This window comes from Balaenoptera borealis (assembly GCF_965194805.1).
Source record: "Balaenoptera borealis genome assembly, chromosome: 13".
NCBI lineage: Eukaryota > Metazoa > Chordata > Mammalia > Artiodactyla > Balaenopteridae > Balaenoptera > Balaenoptera borealis.
In genome coordinates, this window is record NC_138870.1 from 81,910,757 (window position 1) to 81,937,985 (window position 27,229).

At 36.3% G+C, this 27,229-nt stretch overlaps 1 protein-coding gene across 10 annotated transcripts in view; it reads left to right on the top strand.

Annotated features, from left to right (window-relative positions):
- Positions 1-27,229, top strand: part of NEDD1 (NEDD1 gamma-tubulin ring complex targeting factor) — a 66,471-nt gene that overhangs the window by 37,924 nt on the left and 1,318 nt on the right. For 4 of the 10 annotated variants that reach the window (XM_082349526.1, XM_082349534.1, XM_082349530.1 and 1 more), the window contains 4 exons: positions 5,557-5,623; positions 6,123-8,209; positions 12,808-12,900; positions 15,673-15,719. In XM_082349526.1, the coding sequence (XP_082205652.1) occupies positions 5,557-5,623; positions 6,123-6,227 (172 nt within the window). In that variant the 3' untranslated portion in view covers positions 6,228-8,209; positions 12,808-12,900; positions 15,673-15,719. Of the gene's footprint in view, positions 1-14; positions 3,941-5,556; positions 5,624-6,122; positions 8,210-12,807; positions 12,901-14,346; positions 14,390-15,672; positions 15,720-27,229 lie in introns of those variants that run through there. The other 6 variants (XM_082349527.1, XM_082349528.1, XM_082349525.1 and 3 more) reach the window with 4 other exon arrangements.

A 27,229-nucleotide genomic window follows, 5' to 3' on the forward strand; every position in this document is an offset into this window, starting at 1 on the left:
TTTATATCAACTAGGAAAAGGCACATTTCCCTAGGGCAGTTATTAGATAACTTGGCAGGATGGCGTAGCAGGCTGGCTGCCATTGTGGATTTTTTTCATCATCAAACTATGGACAGATTCTGGTAAGCTCAAATGGGATTCTTACAATATTTATAGATCACCTGTTAAGTATGCTATGTGCAGTAATATAGTAGAGAAAGATAGTTTTTAAAGGAATTCTGAATATTTTCAAATAGAATGCGTCAGAATGTAATACTTAATTTTAAGAAGTTCTTGCCTGGATCTGTCCTTGTCTTCTCATTCTTTGAATTTTGAACATTGTAAGAATGTTCTAGAATGCTGGTTCCTTTTACCTGTCATCTCAATATATTTTGAAAGCTATTTTCAATTATTAGAATCTTTTGCATTTTTTTTTCCCTTTCTGACCTTTAGTTACTTAGTACTCTTGCTCAGATTTGGAATACCATGAGCAAGAATGTTGGAGAAGATGTGCAGTTTTTGTTGGTGCATATTTCTTTTTAATGTTAAAAATGTTTTGAAAAAATTTTTAAATGTTAACAAATATATTTTTAAAGAAAAATAATCATTTTGACATTTATACTGTGCCTAGTATGTACTGATACTAAGGATACAAAAACGGATGATCTGCCCACAAAAGCATTATAGTTTAATTAGGTATAGTGTGTGCTGCTATGATGTGTATTTCTTTGATGTGAATTAACTCATTTGTAAATAGGGCAGTAATGACAACATGATAAGGAAATTTTGGTGGTTCATATAACAGCCACCAAAACAAAGTACATGAACACAGGTAAAGGCAGCAAATCACCTATCCATGTCCATCTCTTCCTATTCCCTTCCTCTTAACTTGGTTTGGCTATGTGCTCTGTGTTAGGAAGTGCTTGTTTTGTGATTTTTCCCCGTCTTTGGGCATTTTATCCTTGCCTCCATGCTTGACAGCCCCAATCCTTTCTTCTATCTTCTTTCCTCTTATATCAAATGACCCTCACTTTTTTTAAGGTGAAATCTTTGATTTTTCAATATTTAAACTACGCTAGTATTTTTATTAGGATTTAATTGTTTTTGTTAGTGCTAAGGTTACAAAGATTATATAGGTTTTGAGTGGTCTGCCGAAGTCCTTTCTCCTTAAATCCTGTTATTTTCTTTTTTGTTTTTGTTTTTTTTTTGCTTTTTCAGTGTTATTGTGGTAAGAATACTTACCATGAGATCTACCCTCTTGGATTTTCAAGTGTACAATATACAATATTGTTAACTATAGACACGATATTGTACAGCAGCCCTCTTGAACTTACTTTGTGTAATTGAAATTTTATACTCGTTGATTAGCAACTCCCTGTTTTCCCTTCTCCCCAGCCCCTGACACCCACAATTCTGTTCTTTGCTTCCATGAGTTTGACTGTTTTAGATATCTCATATAAATGGGATCATGCAGTATTTGTGCTTCTGTGTCTGGCTTATTTCACTTAGCATTATGCCCTCCAGGTTCATCCACGTCACATGTCAAGATTTCTTTCTTTTTTAAGGCTGAATAATACTCCGTTATATGTACATACCACATTTAAAAAAATCTGGTCCTATTATTTTTCCACACACAGTTTTTAAAAATATGAGATATTTCAGGAATGCATATATAGGGCAAAATAGCAGAATTGTCTGGTTACAGCTGTAATATAATGTGAATAAAGCAATTTTGAAAACACAGAAAGGGAGCAGTTCTTCTGGGGCAAATTTAGAAAGAAATCATGCCTTGTGTGCCTGTACCTGGGGATTGAGGGTGGGTAGGGGCCTCTCTCTGCTCTTCTGCCCCTCTGTCAACCATAGGCAGCCTCTGCCTATGGACCCAGAATGGCTCAGAGGATTTCTGCAAATTCACCTGCTCTGACTTCAGCCTCCAGTAGGTGTTGCCAGCTGTGCCTTACAATGGAGGGACAGAGCGGGCTATTGAGAGGCTCTCTGCTAGCCATTCTCCCTCAGCTCTGGAGGCTGACTTCTCTGTGAGGGCCTGGAGTGCTTCAGAGGGGTTACTCTCAGTTCTCCTCCCCTGCCCTAAGTCTTCACCAGGCTCTGTGCATCTGTGTCCTAGGGGCTGTCTCTCTCAGCCCTCCTGCTCTGCCCCTAATTTTTCCGTGAGCACTCAATGAAGGCCTGTGGCAAAAAGTTGTTGCATGAATGGAGACTTTATTTTCGGCTGGGACTCCTTGGGATTCTAAACTGTCTTGACAGTCTTCACTTGGCCTTTACAAATCTATAAAAATTTCAGGTAGTTCTCTTTACCCTATCAGTGGCAGCTTTCTTCCCCTGCTGCTCTGTCTAGGATGAAAGCAACTGTGGGTCTTTCTTCTTCTGGAGGGACTCACCATTTTCTGGATTTTAGTTCATTTAGATTTCTTTGCACTCTCAAAGTTGAATTTATTTAAAATGTATGATTTTATAGGTTATCTGGCTTGTTCTCATTATTAGGGCTGGGGAGCTAACATCCTAAGCAGAAGTCTGTGGGTTTATTTCTGTTGTCTTTCAAGAAGATTTAAGTTTCTTCTGACAAGCAGATCACTTCCTGGGTTTTAGGTTTTCTTAGGGCTGGTTTATTTTTGGTTTGCCTTTATTCCTAGGGTTTAGTCTGTGCCCTTTTAAGATGTGAGCTGAATGTCTGGAGTATTCACCAGGCCTTTTTATCTTGGTGGGTCGTGAACTTTAACCTCCAATTCTTCATCACAGGGCTCTCAAAATCCTTTTCTCCTCTTTAGCTGCCACTTTATGTTTGTTTTCCTGCCATCTAACTCAGTACAGTCATTGCTTAGGAGTCAAAGATGTCTCGAGGGGAAATTGCACAGTTTCAGGTTTACTTTCTACAGGTACCCCCTTTCCAGAATCTTGGACCTTGCAGCCCTGGCTGCCTTGGGAGTTCTGAATTCTAATACTCCCCAACCAAGTGAGACTGTCTCAAACTCCAGGCCACTGCTTTCATCTCAGCCTCTTTTCCCCACAATGTGGAATCAGCACATCCCCCAGAGGGAAAAGCAGAGGTAAATGTGGAGGTTACCTAGTAGACTCGCCTTCTTTACAAGACCATGGTCCCTCCAATCCTGGCTACTTTAGTGGTTCTACGATGCCTTCACTTTTTGTTGTTGTTGTTTGTTTGTGTTTGTTTTTTAATATAGCTTTTGTCATAACTAAAAGCAGAAGAGAAAAAAATTTTTTTAAATATCTTTTAGTTGCAACAGAAGAAATAAGGTACTTAGGAATAAATCTAACCAAAGATGGTAAAGATCTGTGTGGAAAAACATTAAAAAAAATTTATTAGAAAGCATTAACGCTTAAATGGGAAGATATTATGAAGCTGTCAGTTCTTCTAACTTGGTCTATAGATTGAATGCAATTCCAATCAAATCCCAACTGGGTTTTTTGGAAGAAGATGATGAGATAATTCCAAAATGTATATGAAAGAAGGAGGATACAGGAATAACCAAGACACTGGAGAAGAATAAGGTTGAAGGAGACTAGTTTGTCAGATAGATAGGCTATCATTAAAATAGTGTATCATTAGCACAGGGTAGACAAATTGCCCAAAGGGATCAAATAGGCAAAAAAAAAAAAAAAGCCTATGTATATATGGAAATGTGATATATGACAGAGGAAATGTATATATCCCTGTTGCATGCTATTTAAAAAATCAGCTCCATACAGGGTGAAAGTTTAAATGTAAATGGAAACATTTTAGGCATTGTAAGAGAATATATATCAACATATGACTTCAGGGTTTGGGAAGTTACTTTAAAATAAGAGGGTACACTACCTATAAAAATAGATTGATAAATTTGCATTAATATTAGGTTAGTAAATTTGAGAATATTAATAGGAATTGTTCATCCCAGGACACTATTAATAAAATGAAAAGACAAAAGATATCTGCAGTACTCATATAACCAATAAAGAATCAGATTATGTAAAGAACTCTTATAATATAATTTTTTTAAAAAAGACATTCAGTAGAAAAATAGTTTAAAGACATAGACAAGCATTTCACAGAAGAGGAATGGTATATGAACATAAGGAAAGATGCTCAGCCCTACAAATTAATCAGACAACTGAAAATGCAATGGGATACTGTTTCACACCCAGTAGATGGGAAAATATTGTAAAAAGCTTGGAAACACCAAGTCTTGGTGTGGATGTAAAGCTACATGAGCTCTGTTATACTGATGATGAGTGTGTCCATTGATACTACCACTTTGGAAAATAATTCCTGTTATTTTGTAAGTCTGAACAGTGTACCTCTGGATCATACCTATGACTCAACATATCTACTCTTGGATATATCATCTCCAGAAATTGGCACGTGTGGGTTGGGAGACATATACATGATTGTTTATAACAACATTGTAATAATAAACACTTGAAAACAATTCAAATTGACAGGAGAATGTACACACTAGTATAAATCAGTGAATTACAGATATATAGAATATGAACCTTGAAAACATGATACTGGATTTTTTAAATGTCCACTACTCAAGCCTACATAGGATATGGTACCCTTTTTGTAATGCTCAAAAGCAAGCACAATGAAAATATACTGACTACAGATTCTGTGTTATACATACATACATATATATATATATATATATATATATATATATTTCTTATTAAAACATTTCTTTGCTCAAACAAAATTCAGCAGCATAGTGACTTCTTTCTTAGGCTTCTCCCAAGAGTTAAATGTTGGAGTCAGAGAGGAGCACACAGGAAGCTTCTATGATTTTGGTAATGTTCTAGCCCATAAATTGTGTGGCAGGTGGCTGAATGTTCCTTTTATTGTTATACTGCATAACTTTTATGTCTTTTTCTTTGGCTGCACCGTGTGGCTTGCAGGATCTTAGTTCCCTGACCAGAGACTGAACCCGGGCCACGGCAGTGAAAGTGCTGAGTCCTAACCACTGGGCTGCCGGGGAATTCCCACTTTTATGGCTTTTGTAGGCATGAATTAATTGCATTTTATTGAGTAACCTCTGTTACAACCACCCAAATAGGCGCTTTTCATTCTGCTGGAAGTTTTTTTTTTTTTTTTTTTGATAGCTTAAACATTGATAATAGTTAAAACATTATAACCTAGAGCATTATCTGTATTTCATTGTAATATAAACCTGTGTCTTCCCTTAATGGTAAATTCTGTATTAAGGAATGTAGTGTAATGAGAGTTCTGGAGGTAGACAGCCTGGGGTTATATCCTACTCCACCATTTACTAGTTGTGTGACATTGGATAAGTTATAACTACTCTGTGACTGAGTTACTTCATTGGTAAAATGGAGGTAATAATTGCACCTAGTTGTGAAGATTAAATGAGTTCTTACATCTGAAGTACAAGAAACAGTGCCTAGCACATAGTAAATAAATACTAGGTGCAGTGGTATTTTTACTATTGCAATAATTATTAACACTCAGTAACGTGAAACGATCAGAGTTTAGCCATTTTCTTGAATGATCTAGAGCTGATAAAACTGTTATAATTCTAATAAATATTTTACATTCTTCCCTAGAGAAGCATGCCATAGGGATATTGTGAATTTGCAAGTGGAGATGATTAAACAGTTTCATATGCAGTTGGTATGTATTGACATATTTTATTGTAAGTGAGCATAGCTGTGGATCTAACAAGTCCATAAAGGGGTGATGTATTTTTACTTACTTATATCTAATTGCTAAGAAATAAACAAGGAGTTTTAGAAATTTAATAAGTAAAATAGATTTTAACTAGTCAGCCTTCTTTGTAACCTATGATAGTTACAAAGATATGATAGTATGATAAAAAAGTATGATAGCTACTTTTTCACAGCTTTTTTTTTGCAGTAAGTAAGCAAAAAGCTTCCCAAATGTGCAAAATAAGCTTTCCAAATATATAAATTTCACCAGTGCTCTTTCATTTATATTAACAAAGTAGTAAGGGTGGTTAAGTTAAAAAAAAATCATTCAGTTAGTTAATCGAACATGAGAAAAATGATATGAAAATATCATTTTGAAAATATATGAAAATATGTAAAACGGCTTGCCAAATAAATGTGAAATGCCAGTAATTTTAAAAGCATTTTTTTTTTCCCTTTTCTAGAATGAAATGCACTCTTTGTTGGAAAGATACTCAGTGAATGAAGGTTTAGTGGCAGAAATTGAAAGACTACGAGAAGAAAACAAAAGACTACGGGCACACTTTTGAAATTTCAGTGAATACTTTAATGTTTTGTAATTTGGGAAGCTTCTGGCAACACAGAGCTACATGGAATCAGTATTGTTTTCATGGCCTCTGGGAAAATTTTTTTTCGAGTAAAAGGGTGATCGGATCGTATACCAACCACTATTTCATCTTTTCTGTCAAAAATATTTATATTTTTATATTAAAAACTGTACACTGTGTCATCTCCCTAGGAGGAAAGCCAACAGAATCTTTATTTTCTGAAAGCTTTAGCTATACACTAAGTGCCCTTTTTCATAAGAAAAGAAAATTGTGCAGAAAAAAAAATAGATTATGTATGTTTTTTAATCACCTCTTTTAAACAGATAATATTTTTGGTTGACAGTTGCCTTCCAAATTTTTTTGGATGTTTGATGATTAAGAGTTTGAGATACCTTCTATTTTTATGGAGAAAGTAATTTTAATTGGTGTTTTGGGTTTCTAAGCAACTGACTAATAAAACACAAGGTTGATTAGTAATTATTTTGTTAACTTGATGAAGTCAAGTATGACTATTATTTATTACTTGTACATTTGATAAGAAAATTTTCAGAATTTCAAATTGCACAGATTACATTGTATCTATTGCATTTATGTTACTGTATTATACTTCTAACAAATCTCTACTCCTGGTTGGTATTTTTTAGCTAACTTCACTTTATGAAAACTTTTAAGGGTTTATAAGACTCAACCAGAACTGCATATTTGCAGATTATCTCATGAATTAATAACATACAAAATTATACTATAAAGTTTCAATCAATATAATTCAACTTATAAACAGTGGAAATTTCATATTACATACTAAATATTACAGTATTAGTGCCATTTTTTTCTCCCACATGAGGTATGGTTTATTTTGTTTTGTGGTTTATATCATTAACTTTCTCTAATTCTTTGTGTGTTGTGTGTAATATTTTTATACTATTGACCGTACTATAAAATAAATAAAATTAAAAAAAAACAACAGGAAGGTTAATTGTCAAAAGAATTTACACCTCTTTGATAATATGTAGATGTGGACATCTGCCTGCTCTGATCTACATTTTTAGTGATATAAGATTAGGAGGGCAACTGGCTTGTTTCCCTTCTTATAGTCTTTTGTCCCAAAGATTTAAACTATGTACCTTGTATATAGCACTCCTGCCCAATTTTGACTTCTGAGATGAAAGTATTTACTAAAAGAACTCTGTTAAAAAAAAAAAAAGAAATCTAGCTAGCTTACTAACTTTTTTCCCCTGAGTGATGAGAGATTTTAAGGATATATTAAATAAGTGTAAACATACTAATAATTACTTCAAGAAATAAAAGCAAATTACTTTGTCCTAGTGCGGCTCAGAGAATACATTTGTATTAAAGCATAAAGGAGTGCTTATATAGTCTTTTTTCCTGACAGGTTATAAAAGCATTATGGCTTGTAACAGGTTTTCTTATATATCATTATCAAACAGATTTAGAAGACATAGAAGTGTGTTTTGCTACATGCTGTATTTAAATCCGTTAATATTTTCCTATTGCCTTTTTCTATAAATGCACATAATGTGTATTAAAAGAGGTTGGATAAGTAAAATAATTTTAGTAACTTTATGCATAAAGATGAAACATTTTTTTTGTCATGGAATTTAAAAGCTAAATAAGCACAAAAAATTTTAAATGGTAAAAATGGGAAACCTGAAATTGAATTTTAGCCTCTGGCCAAGATAGCATAATAGAGATTGGATTTATACAACTGAATTTTAAAAAGACACAAAATATTTGAAATAATTTTCAAATACTGAATTTTTGAAAATAAAAAACTCAACTTCGGTTCTGTACCTAGTGAGAATACCTTTTGAAAATGAAATAAAACTTTTTCAAACCTAGAAAGGCTGAAAGGATTTATCACAAGAAGACTTTTGCCCTACAGAAAATGTTAAAGGTACTGGACAGAAATTTTCTATGCAAAGGAATAAAGAGCAACAAAAATGGTAAATATGTGTACAAATGTAAGACTTTTTTTTCTTATTTTAAATTTTCATTAAAGGCTAATAGACAATTTAAAGCAAAAATAATAACAATGTATTGTGTGGTTAACATATGTAAAGTGAAATGTCTGAGAAGAGTATCATCAAGGGTGAGAGGAGGGAAATGAAAGTATACTACTCTAAGATTTTTATACTAACTGTGAAGCAGAATACTACTACCTGAAAGTAGAATGTCATAAGCTAAGAATGTATACTGTAAACCCCAAAGCAACCACAAAAGAAAAAGTTATAACTAGTAAACCAACAAAGATGATAAAATGTAGCCATAGAAAATAATCCAAAAGAAGGAAGGAAAAGAAGAAAGGGGAACAAAGAATAAATGGGACAAATAGAAAATAAACAGTAAAATAGTAGATTTAAACAGCAATATCAATAATTGCATTAAGTATAAGTTGTCAGTTACCCTTATTATGAGATTGAATCTTTTTTATCCAACTGTGTACTGAATCCGTGAAATCCACTTTAAATATAAAGATACAAATAATTTAAACATAAAAAGATGAAATAAAAAAATTAGAATGTATATTGAACTGAATACAAATGAAAACAGAAATTATAATTTGTGGGAATCAGCTAAAGCAGTACTTACAGGGAAATTTATATCATTAAATACCTGTATTAGAAAAGGAAAGGATTCAATAACTTCAGCTTCCACCTTAAGCTAGAAAAATAATAGCAAGTAAAACCCAAAAGGAGCAAATGAAAAGAAAAAAGATGAGAGAAGAACTCAGTGCAATTGAAAACAAAATCAATTGAGAAAATCAGTGAAATTAAAAGCTAGTTCTTTGAGATCAATAAAATTGATAAACCTTTAGCTAGACTGATGAGAAACCAAAAAAACCCCTTAAATTACCAATATCAGGAATGAAAGAAGTGACATCACTACAGATTCTGCAGATATTTCTGACAAAGAAAATGCCAAACCTGAATGGCTACACTGGTGAATTCCTTAAAATATTTAAAGAAGACAATATCCCAGTTCTCAACAAACGCTTCCAGGAAATAGAAGAGGGGATAATTCCCAACTTACTCTTTGAGGTCAGCATTACCCTAACACCAAAATCACAGGAAAACTACAAACCAATATTTATCAGAAGTACAGATACAAAAGTACTAAACAAAATTTTAGCAATTGGAATCCAATGATGTATAAAAAATGATAATACATATGACTTAGGCTTATCTCAAGAATGCAAATTTGGGCTAACATAAAATTAATGTAATTCACTATGTTAACAGACTAACATAGGGAAACCATATGATCATCTCAATAAGTGCAAAAAGAGCATTTGACAATATCCAACACTTATTTCTGATTAAAAACTCTAAGCAAAGTAAGAATGAAAGAGAACCTCTTCAACTTGATAAAGGGCGTCTTTTTCTTTTTTCTTTTGCTGCGCTGCGTGGCTTGCAGGATCTTAGTTCCCTGACCAGGGATTGAACCCAGGCCCTTGGCAGTGAAAATGTGGAGTCCTGACCACTGGACAGCCAGTGAATTCCCAAGGGCATCTTTTTTTAAACTAATTTTTTAAATTGAAGTATAGTTGATTTACAATAGTATATTAATTTCAGTTGTGCAATTTAGTGATGAAATATTTTTATAGATTATGCTCCATTTAAAGTTATTACAAAATAATGGCTATATTTCCCCGTGCTGTACGATATGTCCTTGTTGCTCATTTTATACAAAGTATTTTGTGTCGCTTAATCTCCTACCCCTATCTTGCCCCTCCTGTCTTCCTTCTCCTCACTGGTAACCACTAGTTTGTTCTCTGTATCTGTGAGTCTGTTTCTGTTTTTTTATACACATTTGTTTGTTTTATTTTTTAGATTCTGCATATAAGCAATAACAGAGTATTTGTCTTTGTCTGACTTATTTCACTAAGCATAATACTCTCTAGGTCCATCCATGTTGTTGCAAATGGCAGACTTTCATTCTTTTTATGCCTGAGTTATATACATATATATATTACAATATATATTATATATGTATTATATATATCACATCTTCTTTATCCATTCATCTGTTATTGGGCACTTAAGTTGCTTTCATTATCTTGGCTGCTATAAATAATGCTGCTATGAACACTGGGGTGCATAAATCTTTTCAAATTAGTGTTTTCATTTTCTTTGGATATATACCCAGCAGTGGAATTGCTGGATCATCTGGTAGTTCTGTTTTTAGATAAAGGGCATCTTAAGAAAAACATGCAGCTAACTTTGTACTTAATGGTGAATGCTTTTCCCCTAAGATCAAAGACAAAGCAAAGAAATAAATGGTATCCATATTACAAAGGAAGAAATAAAGAAGTCTCTTCACAGATGATAAATTCAACTATATAGAAAACCCTATGGAATATATTAAAAATTTAATACTAATAAGTGAATTTAATAAGGTTACAGTATAGAAGGTCAATATACAAAAATCAATTGCATTTCTATATACTAGCAAAAAACTAAAATTGCAATTAAAAGTTAATACTATTTACAGTAGAATCAAAAATATGAGATACTGAGGTATAAATTTCATAAAAGTTATGCATGACCTGTACTCTGAATTCTACAAAACATTACTGAGAGAAGGTAAACCTAAATAAATGACATGCCGCGTTCATAGACTGGAAGGCTCAACATTGTTAAATGTCAATTTTTACCATGTTGATTTTCAGATTCAATGTAATAATAAAAAATTTTAGCAGAAACTATTTTTCTCTTCAGCTATGTCTAATTTAGTATTTACCTAATCTGGTATTTAATATCATCTATTTTATTTTTTAGCTTAGAATTTCCATTTTGTTCTTTTTTATAGTTTCTAATTCTCTTGGTGAAATCTTATAATTTAATTCCTTAAATATATTAATTTTAGGTTTTTTAAGTTAAATTTATTTTTTGTAAACTATACTGAAACAAAGCTATAGAAAAAGTGTGTGTAGTACATAACATACACATATATGTGTTTATCACATAACTATTTTATAGTTAATTTGAATTTATCTTGAGAAAACAAGGATAATTTAACTTTAAACAAATCCATTATTTTAAATCACCACAATAAGGATAATCTCAATAGATACAGAAAGAGTATCTGATAAAATTCAGCAAATTGTTTGGTAAACTATGAATAGAAGAAATTTTCCTTATCCTGAGAAAATATATCTTCCAAAAACCTACAGCAAATATTTTCTTTTCTTTTTTAATTGAGATATAGTTGATTTACAGTATTATATAATTTCAGGGACTTCCCTGGTGGCACAGTGGTTAAGAATCCACCTTTCAATGCAGGGGATACAGGTTCGAGCCCTGATCTGTGAAGATCCCACATGCTGCGGAGCAACTAAGCCCGTGCGCCACAACTATTGAAGTCTGTGCACCTAGAGCCCGTGCTCTGCAACAAGAGAAGCCACTGCAATGAGAAGCCCGCGCACCACAACCCCCACTGGACACAACTAGAGAAAGCCCGTACGCAGCAATGAAGACCCAATGCAGCCAAAAATAAATTTTAAAAAAATATGTTTCAGGTGTACAACATAGTGATTCACAATTTTTAAAGATTATACTTCATTTATAGTTATTATAAAATATTAGTTATATTCCCTGTGCTGTACAATACATCCTTGCAGCTTATTTATTTTTTACATAGTAGTTTGTACCTCTTGATCCCCTACCCCTATCTTGCCCCTCCCTTAGTCATTTGAAAGTCTGTGTCTGATAACTAATATCTGGATATCCTATGCTTTTGTTTCTATTTTACATTATTTCTCTCAGTTTTTGGTCACATTGTGTCATCTGATCTTCTTGAATATTTCTTTATTGAGTGATTGGTATCATGAAAAATTGTAGAAATACTTTGAGTCTCTGAATGCTATTATCTTCTCCCTGAGAAGATTTACTTCCACTGTGGCAGGCAGTTAGGCTAGGGGAATGAGCACGCCCATGTCATCGTAACGCAATCAGGGATTGAGGTGTTTCCAAGTTGAATTTAAATTCCTGGTTTATTCTTATTTTTAAGGTGTAACCCTTCAGAGTTCCAAACAAACTCTTGGGGTTCCAGTAGGACCATCCTACTTGGCAAGTCATGAACTCTAGTCTCTCCACTCTATTTCTTTTCAAGGTTCTTCTTACCTTGTATCAATAAGGTTTAGATGTATTACTTTGCAGTTAAAGTTAACAGAATGCCAAACAAGTTAATACTGTAGATAATCACTGCATATTTCTAGTAAAAAATTATTTTATGTATTAAATTATCAAGTTCCACATACTTAGATAGATGGAGCTCTTAAAGACTGCAGAGTTAAAAAGGTAAAGAGAGAGTCTTTAGATTTATGTTATTTGTGGGAAAATCAAGGATGTGGCTATGGAATCTATAGTTAGAACCTCTGAAAGGAAAAAAAGTGTCTTTTAGTAGACCAATAATTCTCCAAATGTGGTTTGGTGAGCCCTGAGAATTCCTAAGATCATTTTGGGGGCCTGTGAGGTCAAAATTATTTTCATAACAGTACTAAGACATTGTCTTTTTCATTCTTATTTTCTCATGAGCATAGAGTGAAGTTTTCCAGTGGTTATGTGACATGTGATTACATCGTTGCCCTGATATCTAATGGAATGGGTTCTTGTACTTTCTAGAATTTTCTAAGGTAAGCTCTTTGGAGTCTTTAATAATTTTTAATAGTATAAAAGATACCTGAGGCTAAAAAAATTGAGAACCTGTGGTATGCCTTTTCACCCGGTAAAAAGGACATTTAGGAAGCTTAAGGGCATGGTCCCACATTAGTCTGATATGCACTTATTAGTAGCAGTAATTAAGAGTGAGAGAGAAGCATGCCTAGAAAATAATTGTGGGTATGACTTTTGACTTCTGGCTCACTGGGTAGACTGGAGTCAAATACATAAACATTTACAAAGTGTTTTAAACAGTTGATTTACCAAAATCACTGCTGCCACTTAGGACTAAAAGATTGAGGCTTTTCAAAAATATAAAAAATTCTCCAAGCCCTCGACTTTGTAATCCAGGAGGCAGGCTGAGAAAGTTGCTCTGTTGCCATAATGGCCTATCTTCCAAAGCCCTTTTAAGAAATGGTTGAGGAGGATGAAAAACGAAGGACATCTTGAAGAGCAGTCAAAAACATTGTGGAGAACAATGGATTTGGGAGGCACTCCCAGGAAGCAGAACCCAGGCCTCATTAAGAAACATTTCCCATCCACAGAGCAACTTGGGCCCAGTTGAATTTCAGAATTGCTGTAGGCCAGTGACTGCTAGGAGCCTCCCAGTCTTCTAAAATGGGGGTGTTTATTGCAGTTATCGTGTCCTGGTTTCAGCTTGTAGGCTCCGTGTATGTGTGTGTGTGTGTGTGTGTGTGTGTGTGTGCACATGCGTGTATCTCGGGAGTTGCTCATTCTTCTGTTCATTGTTCTCTGAACAAAGAGCAATCCATTGTTCTTACCAAGATGAAACATATCTGAATCTAGTGTAGATTACAAGGTCTTGAACTGAGCCTGATGCTGTGATTGGATGTGACTTTTAGAGTCCTTGGGTTGGGGTGAGCATATATTGCATTTGGGAAGAACATGAATTATTGTGTCCTGGAGGCCAGAATGTGGTATTTTGCATTATTGTCACCAGTCCTAAACCCCTAGCTGTATTCCTGCCCTTTGCCATTTGACTTTGCAGTTCCTACTACTAAAGAGGTGGAATATGTTTCCCCTCCTTGTGACTTCGGGTTTGGCCATGTGGCTTGCTTTGGCCAATAAAGCAGAAATGATGGTGTGCCAATTCCAAGCCCAGGCTTTAAGAGGTCTTGCATGTTTCCACCCGCTCTTTTGTACCTCTGACATGGACCTTAAAAAACGAAACTAAACACAAAAAGCTTCCTAGGCTAGCTGCTGGTCCCGAGGAAGATGAGACATGTGACGCAGAGCTGTCTCAGCCAAGCCACTCAGCCAAACCCAGCTTTAGTCCAGCCCAATAGATCCTCAGATCTATGGGAACAGATGCCTACGATTGTATGCTACTGGGAGTTTCTTGGTTGTTTATTATGCAGCAATAGGTGACTGATAAACATCTTGACTCACCTTTATTCCAGCTGCTGTGATTTGGAACTTCTTCATACTTTGCTGAGATTTATTGTAAGAGCCTCTTACCTAGGCTTTTTGCCTTACTCTGTTTCTTCTTATCTGTTGCACACACTTCTATAATACTAGTGTTGTCCTCACCCAAAAGGCAAAACGAATTGTCCATAGAAAAAGCCCATGTGTAGCCTTTGATGTGGCAACCTGATCCTTCCTGCTGCTCCACAGCCCTGCCCCAGATATTTCAGTCTCAGGTACCAGAAAGTACCATGCCATTTCATAGCTCTGGGCAATCACTCTCATTGTTCTCTCTGCCTAGCAAACTTCTACAGATCCTTCAGGACACTTTTCACATGTCACCTCTTTTGTGACACTTTTCCATGACCTAAAGGCAATCATGCTCTCTTCCGTGCATCCAAAAATTCACTTCCTATCACTATTATAATTCTTATAGAATTGGGTTGGTTTGTCTCCAGGTCTCTCTCCCCAGTGGGCAAAGGCCATTTTGGAAATCTCTCTGTAGTTGCAATATCTAGTATGGTGCTTTGACCTCCATAGAGGTTCAGTATCATCTCATATCTAATTTTATCAATTGTTGAATAATATGGAAAACATGTAGGGATTGTTATGACTTATTAATTTCTGTATGGTATTTATGACATTTGCAATAAACTGGAAATTTGGTTAACCATAATTCTTCCTTCTTCACACATGTCAAATAATAGGATTTATAGTAGTAGGATAAATTTATGAACATAGAAAAATGACAATAATGGTTGAAGATAGTTGACATGCCCTTGATGTAGATATTGTGGGTCCTTTTCAAGTGAAATCTGACAACCAGCTCACTTAAAATTAAAATGTTAAAAATCAATTATGCCTCATTTTGCATTCTGACAAATTGAACTTTTCAAAATTTGTTTGAAGCACATCTTATGTCAAAAGACACCTACTCTATTATTTGAATACTAGTGAAATAAGAAAACATTTTATTTCTCATTTTTTAAGATGATCATGCACACTAAATCTTTATCTGCCAAAATGAAACAAGAATATCTGGATATCTAAATTTTGCTATCGTTACTGAATTCTTTTTAAATATCAAAGTTATTGACTTTAGCAAAGAACCAAGTTGCCTAAATTTAGTAGGAGGGAATAGCTGGAATGTGGGCCATACGAGGAGCTTATACAAGAGAAGACTGGAGAGGAAGGTGGTCTAGATCAGGAAGGGCTTTGTAAGACATAGCTAAGAGTTTAGAATTTATCTAGTAAACGGGGATGTTTGCCTGTAGATTACAGAATGAGGGGACTGACTTCTCTGTTTCTACCCTTCTTGTTAGAAAGTATGCACACTCTTAAATGTGACCACCATCTTCAGCTTTGTTAGGTAAGTGTAGCTGACATCCATTTTGTACAACAGGTTTGGCTTTTTAAGTTTGAAAGGGGAATAGCACATCCTCTGAGTGTGGGTGTGAGATGATTTGGGTAGATCTATAGGATATCCCAGATGTAGAAGTTTGGCTTTGCTGGGGTTTCTCTCAGGATTAGTGGTAGATAATACTCTCAGGCATTATCCCCTGGTCTGGGCAACTCCCACAGAGGATTCCATTCCAGACTGTGCTTCAGGAGAGGTGTTCCAACTGACAGGGCTCACTTTTGCTCCCTCGTCTTCCTTTTTCTTCATCATTCATTCAGTGAACAGCAGTCACCTCCTGTGTGCTAAGCACTGGGGATCATACTGAAGAGCACACTCATTGAGCAGAAACGACAGATACAGAAACTGAATAATCATGTGCTAAGAGTGGGGAATAGATATACACACAGGGCACTTATGGAGGCAGCAAAGAAGGGTATTAGTAACAATCTGAAAGGGTAGAGTAGTATCTGAGAAGGCTTCTTAGAGGAAATAGGAGATAAAAGTCCTAAACTGAGGATTAAAGATGAATAAATACCTGGTAAAGAGGGAGGAGGACATGCCTCCCAGACAGGAGGCTGGAAATAGCATGCACAGGACCTGCAAGGGCCAGGCAGGGAAAGAAGGATGTGAGTTGCAGAGATGAGCCATGTCAGATCATCAAGCATGTACCTTGGGAGCATGCCAAGTACTAGGTTCTCTTTGGAGGAACCAATAAAGGGTTTTAATCAGGGACGTGACACAATCAAATTTAGAAATATGATTCTGACCACAGTGAAGAGAATGGCTTTGAGACGAATTAGGCTAAGGGCAGTGATGTAGTCTTAGTGTGTTTGGGCTACTATAACAAAGTACCATGACTGGGTGGCTTATAAACAATGGAAATGTATTTTCACAGTTCTGGAGGATGGGAAGTCCAAGATCAAGGTGCTGGCAGATTCGGGCCTGCTTTCTGGTGCACAGGAAGCACCTTCTCACTGTGTCCTCACATGGGAGAAGGGATGAGGGATCTCTCTGTGGCCTCTTTTATAAGAACACTAATCCTATTCAGGAGGGCTCCGCTCTCATGACTTAATCACCTCCCAAAGCCTCCACCTCCTAACAACATCATCTTGGGGGTTAGGGTTTCAAGATATGAATCTGGTGCAGGGGGCAACACAAACATTCAGACCAGAGCATTCATCATTTAGGAGACTGTTTAGTCCTCCAGGTAACACTGAAGGCCTGAACCATCAAAAGATTAGAGAACTATTTGGAAGGTGAAATAAGCAGAGCTTGATCAAAGATAGTGGATTTAAACTGGAATGCATCTAGAAGCTACCTGTTGTACATTAGGTGGGCTATTGGTTTGAGAAGGCTTTTTAATATTTAATAATTATCCTATAAGCTCTAGTTTTCAAAGTGTTTTAAACATTAAAGATATGAACAGAAATTTAATAGTTTCCAACATCTGTTGAACATCCCCCTCTTTAATACCTACAGATATGAGTTGTTGTGATTTATTTTTGAATATGGACCCATCTTTTGTTTGGGGGATAAATTCTACATGGTCAGGGAGGATGCCTCTTTTCATATACTATTGTATCTTTTCCCTGGTATTTTACTTCAGAGTTTCAATTCTATTTTCATAAGCAATATAAATTTATAATTATCTTTGCTAGATTTTTGTATGGGGATAAGTTAGCTTCTTAACAAAATTAGGTTAAATTAAATGATGTGTTTATCTGGTCTAGCATATTAGTTAGATTAAAAATGATGTTATAAAGTTATATTTTAAACCATATATATTTATTATGTTACCTGTGAACTTATTTTATAAGCAAGATGAATGGTCTTTTTGTGCCTATCTTTATAACTTGAAACATAATATCTTCATTTTAAATTATTGTAGAGGCTCTGAATCCCTTCTTTGCTTTTATTATATATAAATTGACCATATTAGTCATAGCAATGACTTATTTGATGCTGGGTCATCAACTTCCTATTATAAAATTATTCCTGTGGGAAAACACTGACTCAAATAGCAGAGGCGAGGAAGCATTGCAGCAAGACAGGCTGTGGACTGTTTCATGTGCTGTAGTGTGTTGTGCAGTAAGCATGCTCTTCCATTTGTTTTTTTATGGTTGTGTTTTGATCTTTAAATCTGCTATCTTTTTTTTTTCTTCTTCTTTCACCTGAGAGCAACTAGTTGATTAAAAGCCAAAGAAACTACTAAGAATAAAAGCCTGGGGGTGGTGTGGGGGCGGGGGGGGGGGAAGTTACACATTCCAGTAAAGTAGAGCAAATCAAATTAAAGCATTCAATTGTCACTTCATTTTATTGGGGAGTTGGCTACAAATGCACTTAAATTTTGTTCTAACCAATGTATTCTTTCAATTGTCCCTTCAGTATTTAAGCCATTTTGGGGGGAAAAAAAAGTAAGAAACACATGACAACAACAAAAACATCTTCACTAGCTTAGAATGTATATCAGTTTTCTATTTCTGCCTAACAAATTGCCACAAATTAGCAGCTTCAAATAACCCACATTTATTGTCACACAGTTTCTCTAGGTCAGGAGTGTGGCATGGCACAACTGGGTTCTCTGCTCAGGATCTCACAGGGCTACAGTCAAGGTGTTGGCCAGGGCTGCATTCACATCAAGAGGCTTGACTGGGGAAGAATTCATTTCTAAGGCTGCTGGCGGAATTCGTTTCCTTGTGGCTACGTGCCTGCAGCCCCTGCTTTTTGCTGGCTGTCAGCTGCAGGCTGCCCAAAGTTTCCTGTTAGCTTTTCCAACATGGCTGTTTACTTCATCATCCTCACAAGTGGAGTTTCTTGCTTCGGGGAGCATCCAGTCTCTCTTTTGAGGGATTTCATCTGAATAAGTCTGTCCCTTTCTCCTCCAATCTGAATAATCTCCCTTTTAATTGGTCAACACTTGATTTAGGACATTAATTTCATAGGCAAGACTGTAGTTTTGGCTCCGAGAAAGTCACGAGTTCCACCCACACTCAAGGGTAAGGGATTATACAGGGTAAGAACACCAGGAAGCAGGATTCACTGGGGCCACCCTAGAATCTTTCCACCAGAGAGTTTCTCATATTAATGTTTTATTAGAAAGTTATACTTTTTCTTTTAGAGTGAGGGAAAGGGGCAGTTGCTCAAGACTGTGGTTGTCAGCTGTGTCCAAAACATAATGGCATGGGCTTTTAACTTGGACATCTCACCTTTTGGTCACACCCTCTGCCCAAGCCCTGTGTGCCACACAAAGTGGGCCACTTGCTGCTCCCAAACATGTCACTGTCCTTCATCATGATTTACCAATGATAAATGCTTATCCTTGAAAACCTCTCCTTTCCCATTCTTACTCACTTTTCAAGACCTAGCTAAAATTATACATTCTGTAGTGGAGCTTTGATGACTTTCTCAGGAAGAGGAAACTTCTCTGTTCCCATGATAATTTTTAGAAGTCTTTTTCATGTCAGCTTTCATCTGGGGTTATAGCTATTTGTTTATATACCTGTTTCCTTGCTTTCTTTGTATCACAAATCATGGCTTATTCTGTTCTGTATGTCTAGTCCAGTATCTCTAGTACAGGACTTGACACATCGTCGGTACTCCCTAAGTTAAACTTAAATGAATGAGTGAAGAGTGAAAATGAGCTAGAGTAATAGTAAAATAGAAAAATAGAGTAAGAGAAAACAGGAAAACAACAGTATGGACAAACTATGTATACAATGACAGAATTTTTACTGGGTTTTATCAGAATGTGAGGATGGGAATGTGAAGGAGAATAGTTGTGAGTAAGTCGATAAAGGTCAGATGATGGAGGGTCTTGAAATTTTCTAGGCTAGAAAATGTGGAGTTCACGGAGCTTTAAATCTAGTGGGGAATAGACACAAATAATCTCACAGATACATAATTTCAAGTTGTGAAAATCTCTATAAAGGAAATGCACAGTGTGTTAAAATAACAATTAGCAAGGGGACCTGCTTTAGCAGAAGTCACCTTAGTAAGTCACATTTGAGGTGAGACCTGAAGGTTGAGTAGGAGTTATGTACTTGAAAGGTAAAGATTGGTATAATCAGGCTGAAGAGGAAATTCAGAATCAGGTCCTGCAGAACCTTAACAGGCCACATTACCGTTTTGGTATTTATCCTATAAACAATGGGAGGAAATTGAAAAATTTTAAACAAGGTGGGCTTGGAGTGGGGATGGGAGAGTGAGAGAGACAGATGATTTGATTTGTCTTTTTTAAAAAGTTCCCTGAATAATAGACTAAAAGAGTATAAGAATAGATGCAGAGAGATGAGTCTGGTTAGGAGACCTTTTAATGGTGCAGAGAGTAGACCACAGTAACTTGATCTAGGGAATGGCAGAGGAGCTTGAAAGAATTGGAGAGATTTAAGATATATTGTGGAGACTCAGTTGACGGGAGTTGGATATGGAGAATAAAGGAGAGGGAAACGTTTCTAGCTTCCACGGCTAAATGAATGGTGGTGCCCAGAAAGAACAGTGGAATATGAACATGTTTGGAGATGTTGGACACCATCTGGTCTGCTCTGGGAATGTCAAGGTGTATATGTTGAATGGCCTGATGGATACATGTGGGTCTTAAGTTCAGAGGAGAAATCTGTGTAAGAGATAATAAGGGTTCCCGTATATCAATGGTCAAATGACTTTTGACAAAGGTGCCAAGACCATTCAATGGGGAAAGGAACAATCTCTTCAACAAATGGTGCTGGGACAACTGGATATCTACATGCAAAAGAATGGAGTTAGACCCCTATGTCACATCATTTACAAACAAAAATTAACTAAAAATGAGAACTCAAAAGACCTAAATTTACGAGCTAAAACTTCAAAACTCTCAGAAGAAAACATAATGGCAAATCTTCATGACCTTGGATTTGGAAATAATTTTTTTCTCTTTTAATGATTTCTTATATATGACATGAAAACAAAAGCAGCAATAACAAAAAAGGATAATCTGGACTTCATCAAAGTTAAAAACTTTTGTGCATCAAAGAACACTATCACAAGAGTAAAAAGTCAACCTACAAAATGGGAGAAACTATTTGCAAATCATATGTCTACTAAGGGTCTAGTATCCAGAATATATAAAGAACTCTTACAACTCAGAAACAAAAAGACAAACAACCCCATTTAAAAATGGACAAAGGACTGGAATAGACATTTTTCCAAAGAAGATATATATAAATGGCTAAAAAGCATATGAAACGATACTCAAAATAACAAGTGTTGACAAAGATGTGGAGAAATTGGATCCCTCATACATTGCTGGTGAAAATATAAAATGGTGTAGCCATTATGGAGATCAGTTTAGCAGTTCCTCAATAAGTTAAATATAGAAATACCAGATGACCCAGCAATTTCACTCCTAGGTATATATCCAAAAAATAAAAAAATTGAAAACAGGTATTCAAGCAAAAACTTGTACAATAATGTTTAGAGCAGCATTATTCACAATAGCTAAAAAGATGAAAACAACCCAAATGTCCATCAACAGATGAATGGATAAACAATGTGGTATAGCCATACAGTGAAATATTTTTTAGCCAGACAAAGACAAAGGGATGAAGTACTGATACATGCTACAACATGAATGAACCTCAAAAACCTTACGCTTCTAAGTGAAAGAAGCCAAATACAAAAGGCCCCATATTGTAAGATTCCATTTATATGGGATATCCAGAATAGGCAAGTCCACAGAGACACAAAGCAGATTAGTGATTGCCAGGGACTAGGGGTGTGAGAAAATGGGGAGTGACTACTCAATAGGTCTGGGGTTTCCATTTGAGATGATGGTAAAATTCTGGAACTAGGTAATAGTGATGGTTGCACAATATTGTGAACGTACTCAATGCCATTGAATTGTACACTTTAAATGTGTGAATGGTAAATTTCATGTATATTTTACTGTAATTAAAAACAATTAATGAGGGACTTCCCTGAAGGCACAGTGGTTAAGAATCCACCTGCCAATTCAGGGGACATGGGTTCGAGCCCTTGTCCAGGAAGATCCCACATGCCATGGAGCTACTAAGCCCACGCGCCACAACTACTGAGCCTGTGCTTTAGAGCCCGTGAGCCACAACTACTGAGCCCACGTGCCGCAACTACTGAAGCCCGTGCACCTAGAGCCAGTGCTCCACAACAAAAGAAGCCACCACAGTGAGAAGCCCGCACACCTCAACGAAGAGTAGCCCCCACTCGCTGCAACTAGAGAAAGCACACTTGCAGCAAGACCCAACACAGCCAAAAATAAATAAATACAACAAACAAACACACAAAAAACAATTAATGAGATTCGTTGGCATCTAGATATTAATGAAAGCCTCAGTAAGGATGGGGTCGCCTAAGGAGAAGGTATAGAATGAGAAGGGGCTATAGTCAAGATTTAAGGAATTCTAACAAACATGTTAAAGGACAGGTAGAGGAGAGTGCTTCAGTACTGGAGACTGAAAAGGAGCCGAATGATGAGTAGGAGAGGAAATAGGGAAATGTGTTATCATCACATAATTAGTGAAATCCTGCCGAAGGTAATAAGGTAGTGTTGAAGGTTTTGAAACAGTGATGAGATCAGAGCTTTCCCTTAGGAAACTTCGCCTGGCAATAGTGTGCAAGGAAGATTAGAGGAGAACCTGGAGTGAAGGGGGGCAGTTAAGAACTATTCCACAGAAAAGGTAGGTTCGATTTAAGCAATGTCATGGAGGTAGAAAACTTTGACAACATGCTGGGATTGGTTGGGCTCTTACAGCTTGGAGTTTGGACATTAGATGTTTTATTAACAGGAACATAAGGATTCAATATTCCTCAGACCAGTGTGTGTTTGAGCTGGACTATTTTTTAGGCTTGTACCGTCTTTTAATTATGGTAAGATGCTTAATGCAGTATTTTTTTCATATATATGAAATTTCAAATTCCAATAGTCTTCTCCAAATGTAGGGATTACTCCATGCTCTATTAGTCAGTGTTTTAAGTAAGTTATATAGACTTCTATCTGCACCCTTTTAGATTTTCTTTTAACGCAGAAAAATCATATAATCATAGGGCTGGGGGGGGTACCTTAGAGATCATTGATTTCAGTCTGGTTTTCTGTGAGTGATAGGAGTCCCATGGAGGGTCTCTATCCATGTACTAGTGGTGTCACCATCCTTAGGGGCTTTTTTTCTTCTCTAGTTTTTCCCCTCCCTCTGTCAGTTGTTCCACTGAATTTTCAGTGTTGTCAGATGGCAAAGGTATCAGAATGTAGCACATATTTCATTTATTAATAAAGTACATCTTAAGAACCTACCATGTACTACTTACTGTTTTAGGTCGTGGATATAAAGAAGAAAGCAGATGAGTCATGACCCCAAATGTTCCTATTTTGAGGGTAGTGTTTAATTAGTTTCCAGTACTCTTTTTAATATCGCATAACATGATAATTTTCTTGGCTGCGGTCAAATGAAAAGTAAATGACATTTTATATATATATAATGTGAGGACTCATGGAGAAGGGTTTAAGAATGGATCCCCATTGGACATGGAATATGGATTTCAAGATTTAGTCAGTGTCATAGTAGCCACATGTACTCGGCATCATAATTCTTTTACATCTTGTAGTTATTGTTTATAGCATGTACAGTGTAGTGTGACTTGGTGTGGAGTCAGGCAGCAGGTTCTTTCTATTCACCCAGATTTTCTGTTCTTGAAGCTTTTGATAGATAGTATTCTTTGAGACATTCAACTCTTTTTGCTTTCGTAATGAATTTTTGCTTATGAATTTTCACTTTGTCCTGGTGTTTATCAATCTGGTGTTTGACTTGATGTCTAGCATATGCAAGCATACTCTTACCTTCAGTATAGTTTTGGAGTAACGGATGCCTTACTCCTGTGGTTCTCAATAATACTGATAGCTGACTCAGATCCCATCCTGTTCAGAGAGTAAGCAGTCATTTATTCAATCAGTTTATTTGTTCAATTTATCCTGTGACTCTAAGTCCACAGCCTTTTATCAGAAACACTTTGGGGCTTTAGAATTTATAATTCTTTGATTTAATAAAGGTAAGAGTTTATACCTTGTATAGTCTGACCATTCTGACAGGGTCTGTAAGCAGCATCCTGTAATCACACACATTAGTTGTTCCTTAGCAAAACAGGAATAGTCACATTAAGTGGGATAAGGAAGGACTATGGGCAGCCTTGTGTCCATGTGGGTCATGTCTGTTTTGACACCAAATGAGCTACAAAGGGACTTTCGGTTTTCAGAGGTTTGTGGATTTTGGAATCTTAGATAAGGAAATGTTTGCTTGCTTACGAACAAGGTGAATAAGAGGTAGTGTTTTCACTCAAAAGACACAGACACTTCTTGTTTTGTCCATTAGGCCTGTTCTGTTTGTTGTAAGCCAGTTCAAATGTGTTTAGATTTCAAAAAAAAAAAAGGGTGGTGGTGGTGGTGGAGTAACTTATTGATTCAATAATTGAGAATTCTAGCAGACAGATTTCGGACAATGCTGTACCCAGGGCTCAAATGATACCACAGGGTGGGTTTCTCTTAATCTTTCACGTGCCTTCTGTTCCGGGGGTTTCGGTCTCTCTGCCTCTGTATGCTCTAGGCCAACTCTTTGGTGGTGGCAAAGATGGCTAGAGCAGCTCATTTCACAGTTAAGTTTTCTAGGGAGGAAAAAGAGCCCCTCTTCCTGTTGGAGCATTCCCAGCAAAAATCTTCTTGCATTTCATTGGCTCTAATCTGGTCACATGCCATCTGTCACTGAGGTCAAGGGGTCACTGAGGTCAGGGAGATGAGATGTGCTGATTGGCTTAGACCTGGATCATGTGATCCACTTTGGCATCAGGAGAGTCAAGCACATGAACTGAGCAGGTGGGGCTTTCTCAAACAAAGATTGGGAGCTGTTGCCAGAGGACGTGGGGAATGTTGGGTGGCAAAGCATTAATGTAGCCCTGCAGGTTGACACTGGATTTTCTTTGTAATTAAAATTCTTCTGATGGAATCCAGTGGAGTTAATGTCAGTATCTTTTCAGCTATTTATAGCTTTCCTGCTGATCATATAGCAAAACATTATTACTCTTTTATATGTAACAAAATAAATATACAAGAGCCTGTAAGTCTAGAATCAAATTTGACTCTAATCTGAACTCATCATCAAACCATAATCATTAGGAACTTGTATCCCCAAGGACAATGTGGTAAGCCTTAAGGCTCTGAATGATGTCATTAGAGAGGAAGTTCTGCTGGGGGATGCCTGGATTGTCTTTTTTAGTACAGGAATGATAACTCAAAGCTCTCTAGCTAGATATGTTGTTATATTGTTTTACTTTTTCATAAAGAAGCAGTTTTGCAGGATGGTTAAGAATATACAGTCTGGAACCCAATTGCCTTCATCTGAATCTTTGCTTCAACTATCAATACTTACTTGGATGAGTTACTTAACTTCTTTGTACTTCAGTTTTCTTGTATGTAAAACAAGTGTTATGGTAGCATCTACCTCACTAGGTTGTTTTGAGGATCACATGAATTATTACATGTAAAGTATTTAGAATGGGGCTTGACACATAGTAAGTGTGCTATAAACATTAGCTATTATTATTATTATTTCATAGGGTAACACTAACTCTGAAATTCCCCATAGTGAAGTAGGAATCTTTACAGCATGGATATTAACATTTCTGTGCCTTTAACTAATATTACTGGTGCCCTGTGTACATTATTATGGAAAATACCATTTGTTTTATTATCAGGTTAAAGTTTAAAAAATAAGCCAACCATAATTTTTTTCAAAAGCATTTATTTTGACACAAGAGGTTCCAGTCAGCCTTATAAACTTAGAAAGTGGAAATCTTCCCTGAACTGATGGAAAATGAATCCAATTTCAAATCCCAAACCAGATTCCTGTTTTTGTTGCTATTCTTCTCCTAAAAGACAAAACCTGATGTTTTCACAGTTGTATATAAAACAAATTTTAAAATCCATATATAGCACAGTGTTTACCACCCACCCCTGTCTGTGGTCATGAATATCACAAATTCTTTAAATTTCCCAAACATGAGATAAATGTCAGACCATTCTGTAAATTGACTTTATGAAGCATTTCTGAGCTGAGCTTTCTGACATTCACACCAATGTTTCCATAGTAACTAATGTGTTCAGAAGGGGAAAAGCAGGAAGAGATGAAAAACAAAGGAGATGATCCAAATAAAAGAGATGCATAAGTAAGGGAGAGTAGAAGGTTCTATAAACTTTGAACCATTGCTTCTTGCAGGAGACAAGCATTCTTGTTCACAGGAGCAACTTGCCCCGCTGGCTGACTGATTCAGGGGTCCTTACTGGAAAAAACTCCCAAAGCTTGACCAAGTGACACCCGACTACACTTGGGCAATGACTCAACAGTGCCAATTTGGAATGTTCCTTTCCCCTTTTATTTTAATCTTATTTTTTCTCTGTTTGGAGGTCCCTTAGTTACCATGGTAACAGTGAAGTAATTTGTGCCTGTCACTGAACTGTCCAAAAAAATTGCAGTATCAAGTCAATTTAAAGAATAGTTAGAAACAGGGTGGGGGAACATAGGTGTTAGTGATCATCACAATTTGCAAACACTGAAGTAAAGAATGCTAGAACTCTACTAAAACATAGGTTCTCTTTTCACATCTTATTAAACGGTGGCCTATCAGTTGCATTTAAGAGCAGATTTTAATGATCAATTATTCTCTTATGATGTCCAGAGCACGGTACCTTTTTCTCACTAAACTTCAACAAACTTACTTCTATGAAAATGTGTTTAATCCCCGAGTTGTTTGTAGACTTCATCAGGTCAATGGTTAGAGATGAATAGTTTTTTTCTGAATCATTTGGGGAGGAAAATACTCACAGGCATCTGACTCAGGGAAATAGTACTTGATGATAAGCAAAATCATGGCCCCTCAAAATCTCCATGTCCTAACCCCCCAAACTTGTGACTATGTTACCTTACATGGCAAAAGAGACTTTGCAGATAAGATTAAATTAAGGATCTTGACATAGGAAGAGTATCCTGGATTATCCAGGTGGGCCCAAATGTAATCTCAAGGGTCCTTATAAGGGGGAGGCAGGAACGCCAAAGTCAGAGAGGGAGGTGTGATGGCAGAAGCAGAGATCAGAGTGATGTGGGCCCAGGAGCCAAGCCACGGAGGCAGCGTTTAGCACTAGACAAGGCAAAGAAACGGATTTTTCCCTAGAGCTTGCAGAGGGAGCACAGCCCCGCTGACACCTTGGTTTTAGCCCAGGGACACTTCTGACCTCCAGAACTGTTAGGGAACAAATGTGTGTGGTTTTAAGCCACTAAGTTTGCAGCGATTTGCTACAGCAGCAGTAAGAAAATAATACGGCACTGTTTGCAGTCTCTGGTCTCACCCTCTAAGACAGTGTCATTTGATATTTACTCTTACTTGGCAGAAAACGGAGCCAGCTCTGACTGTAGGCTGAACATTCTGAGTGTCAC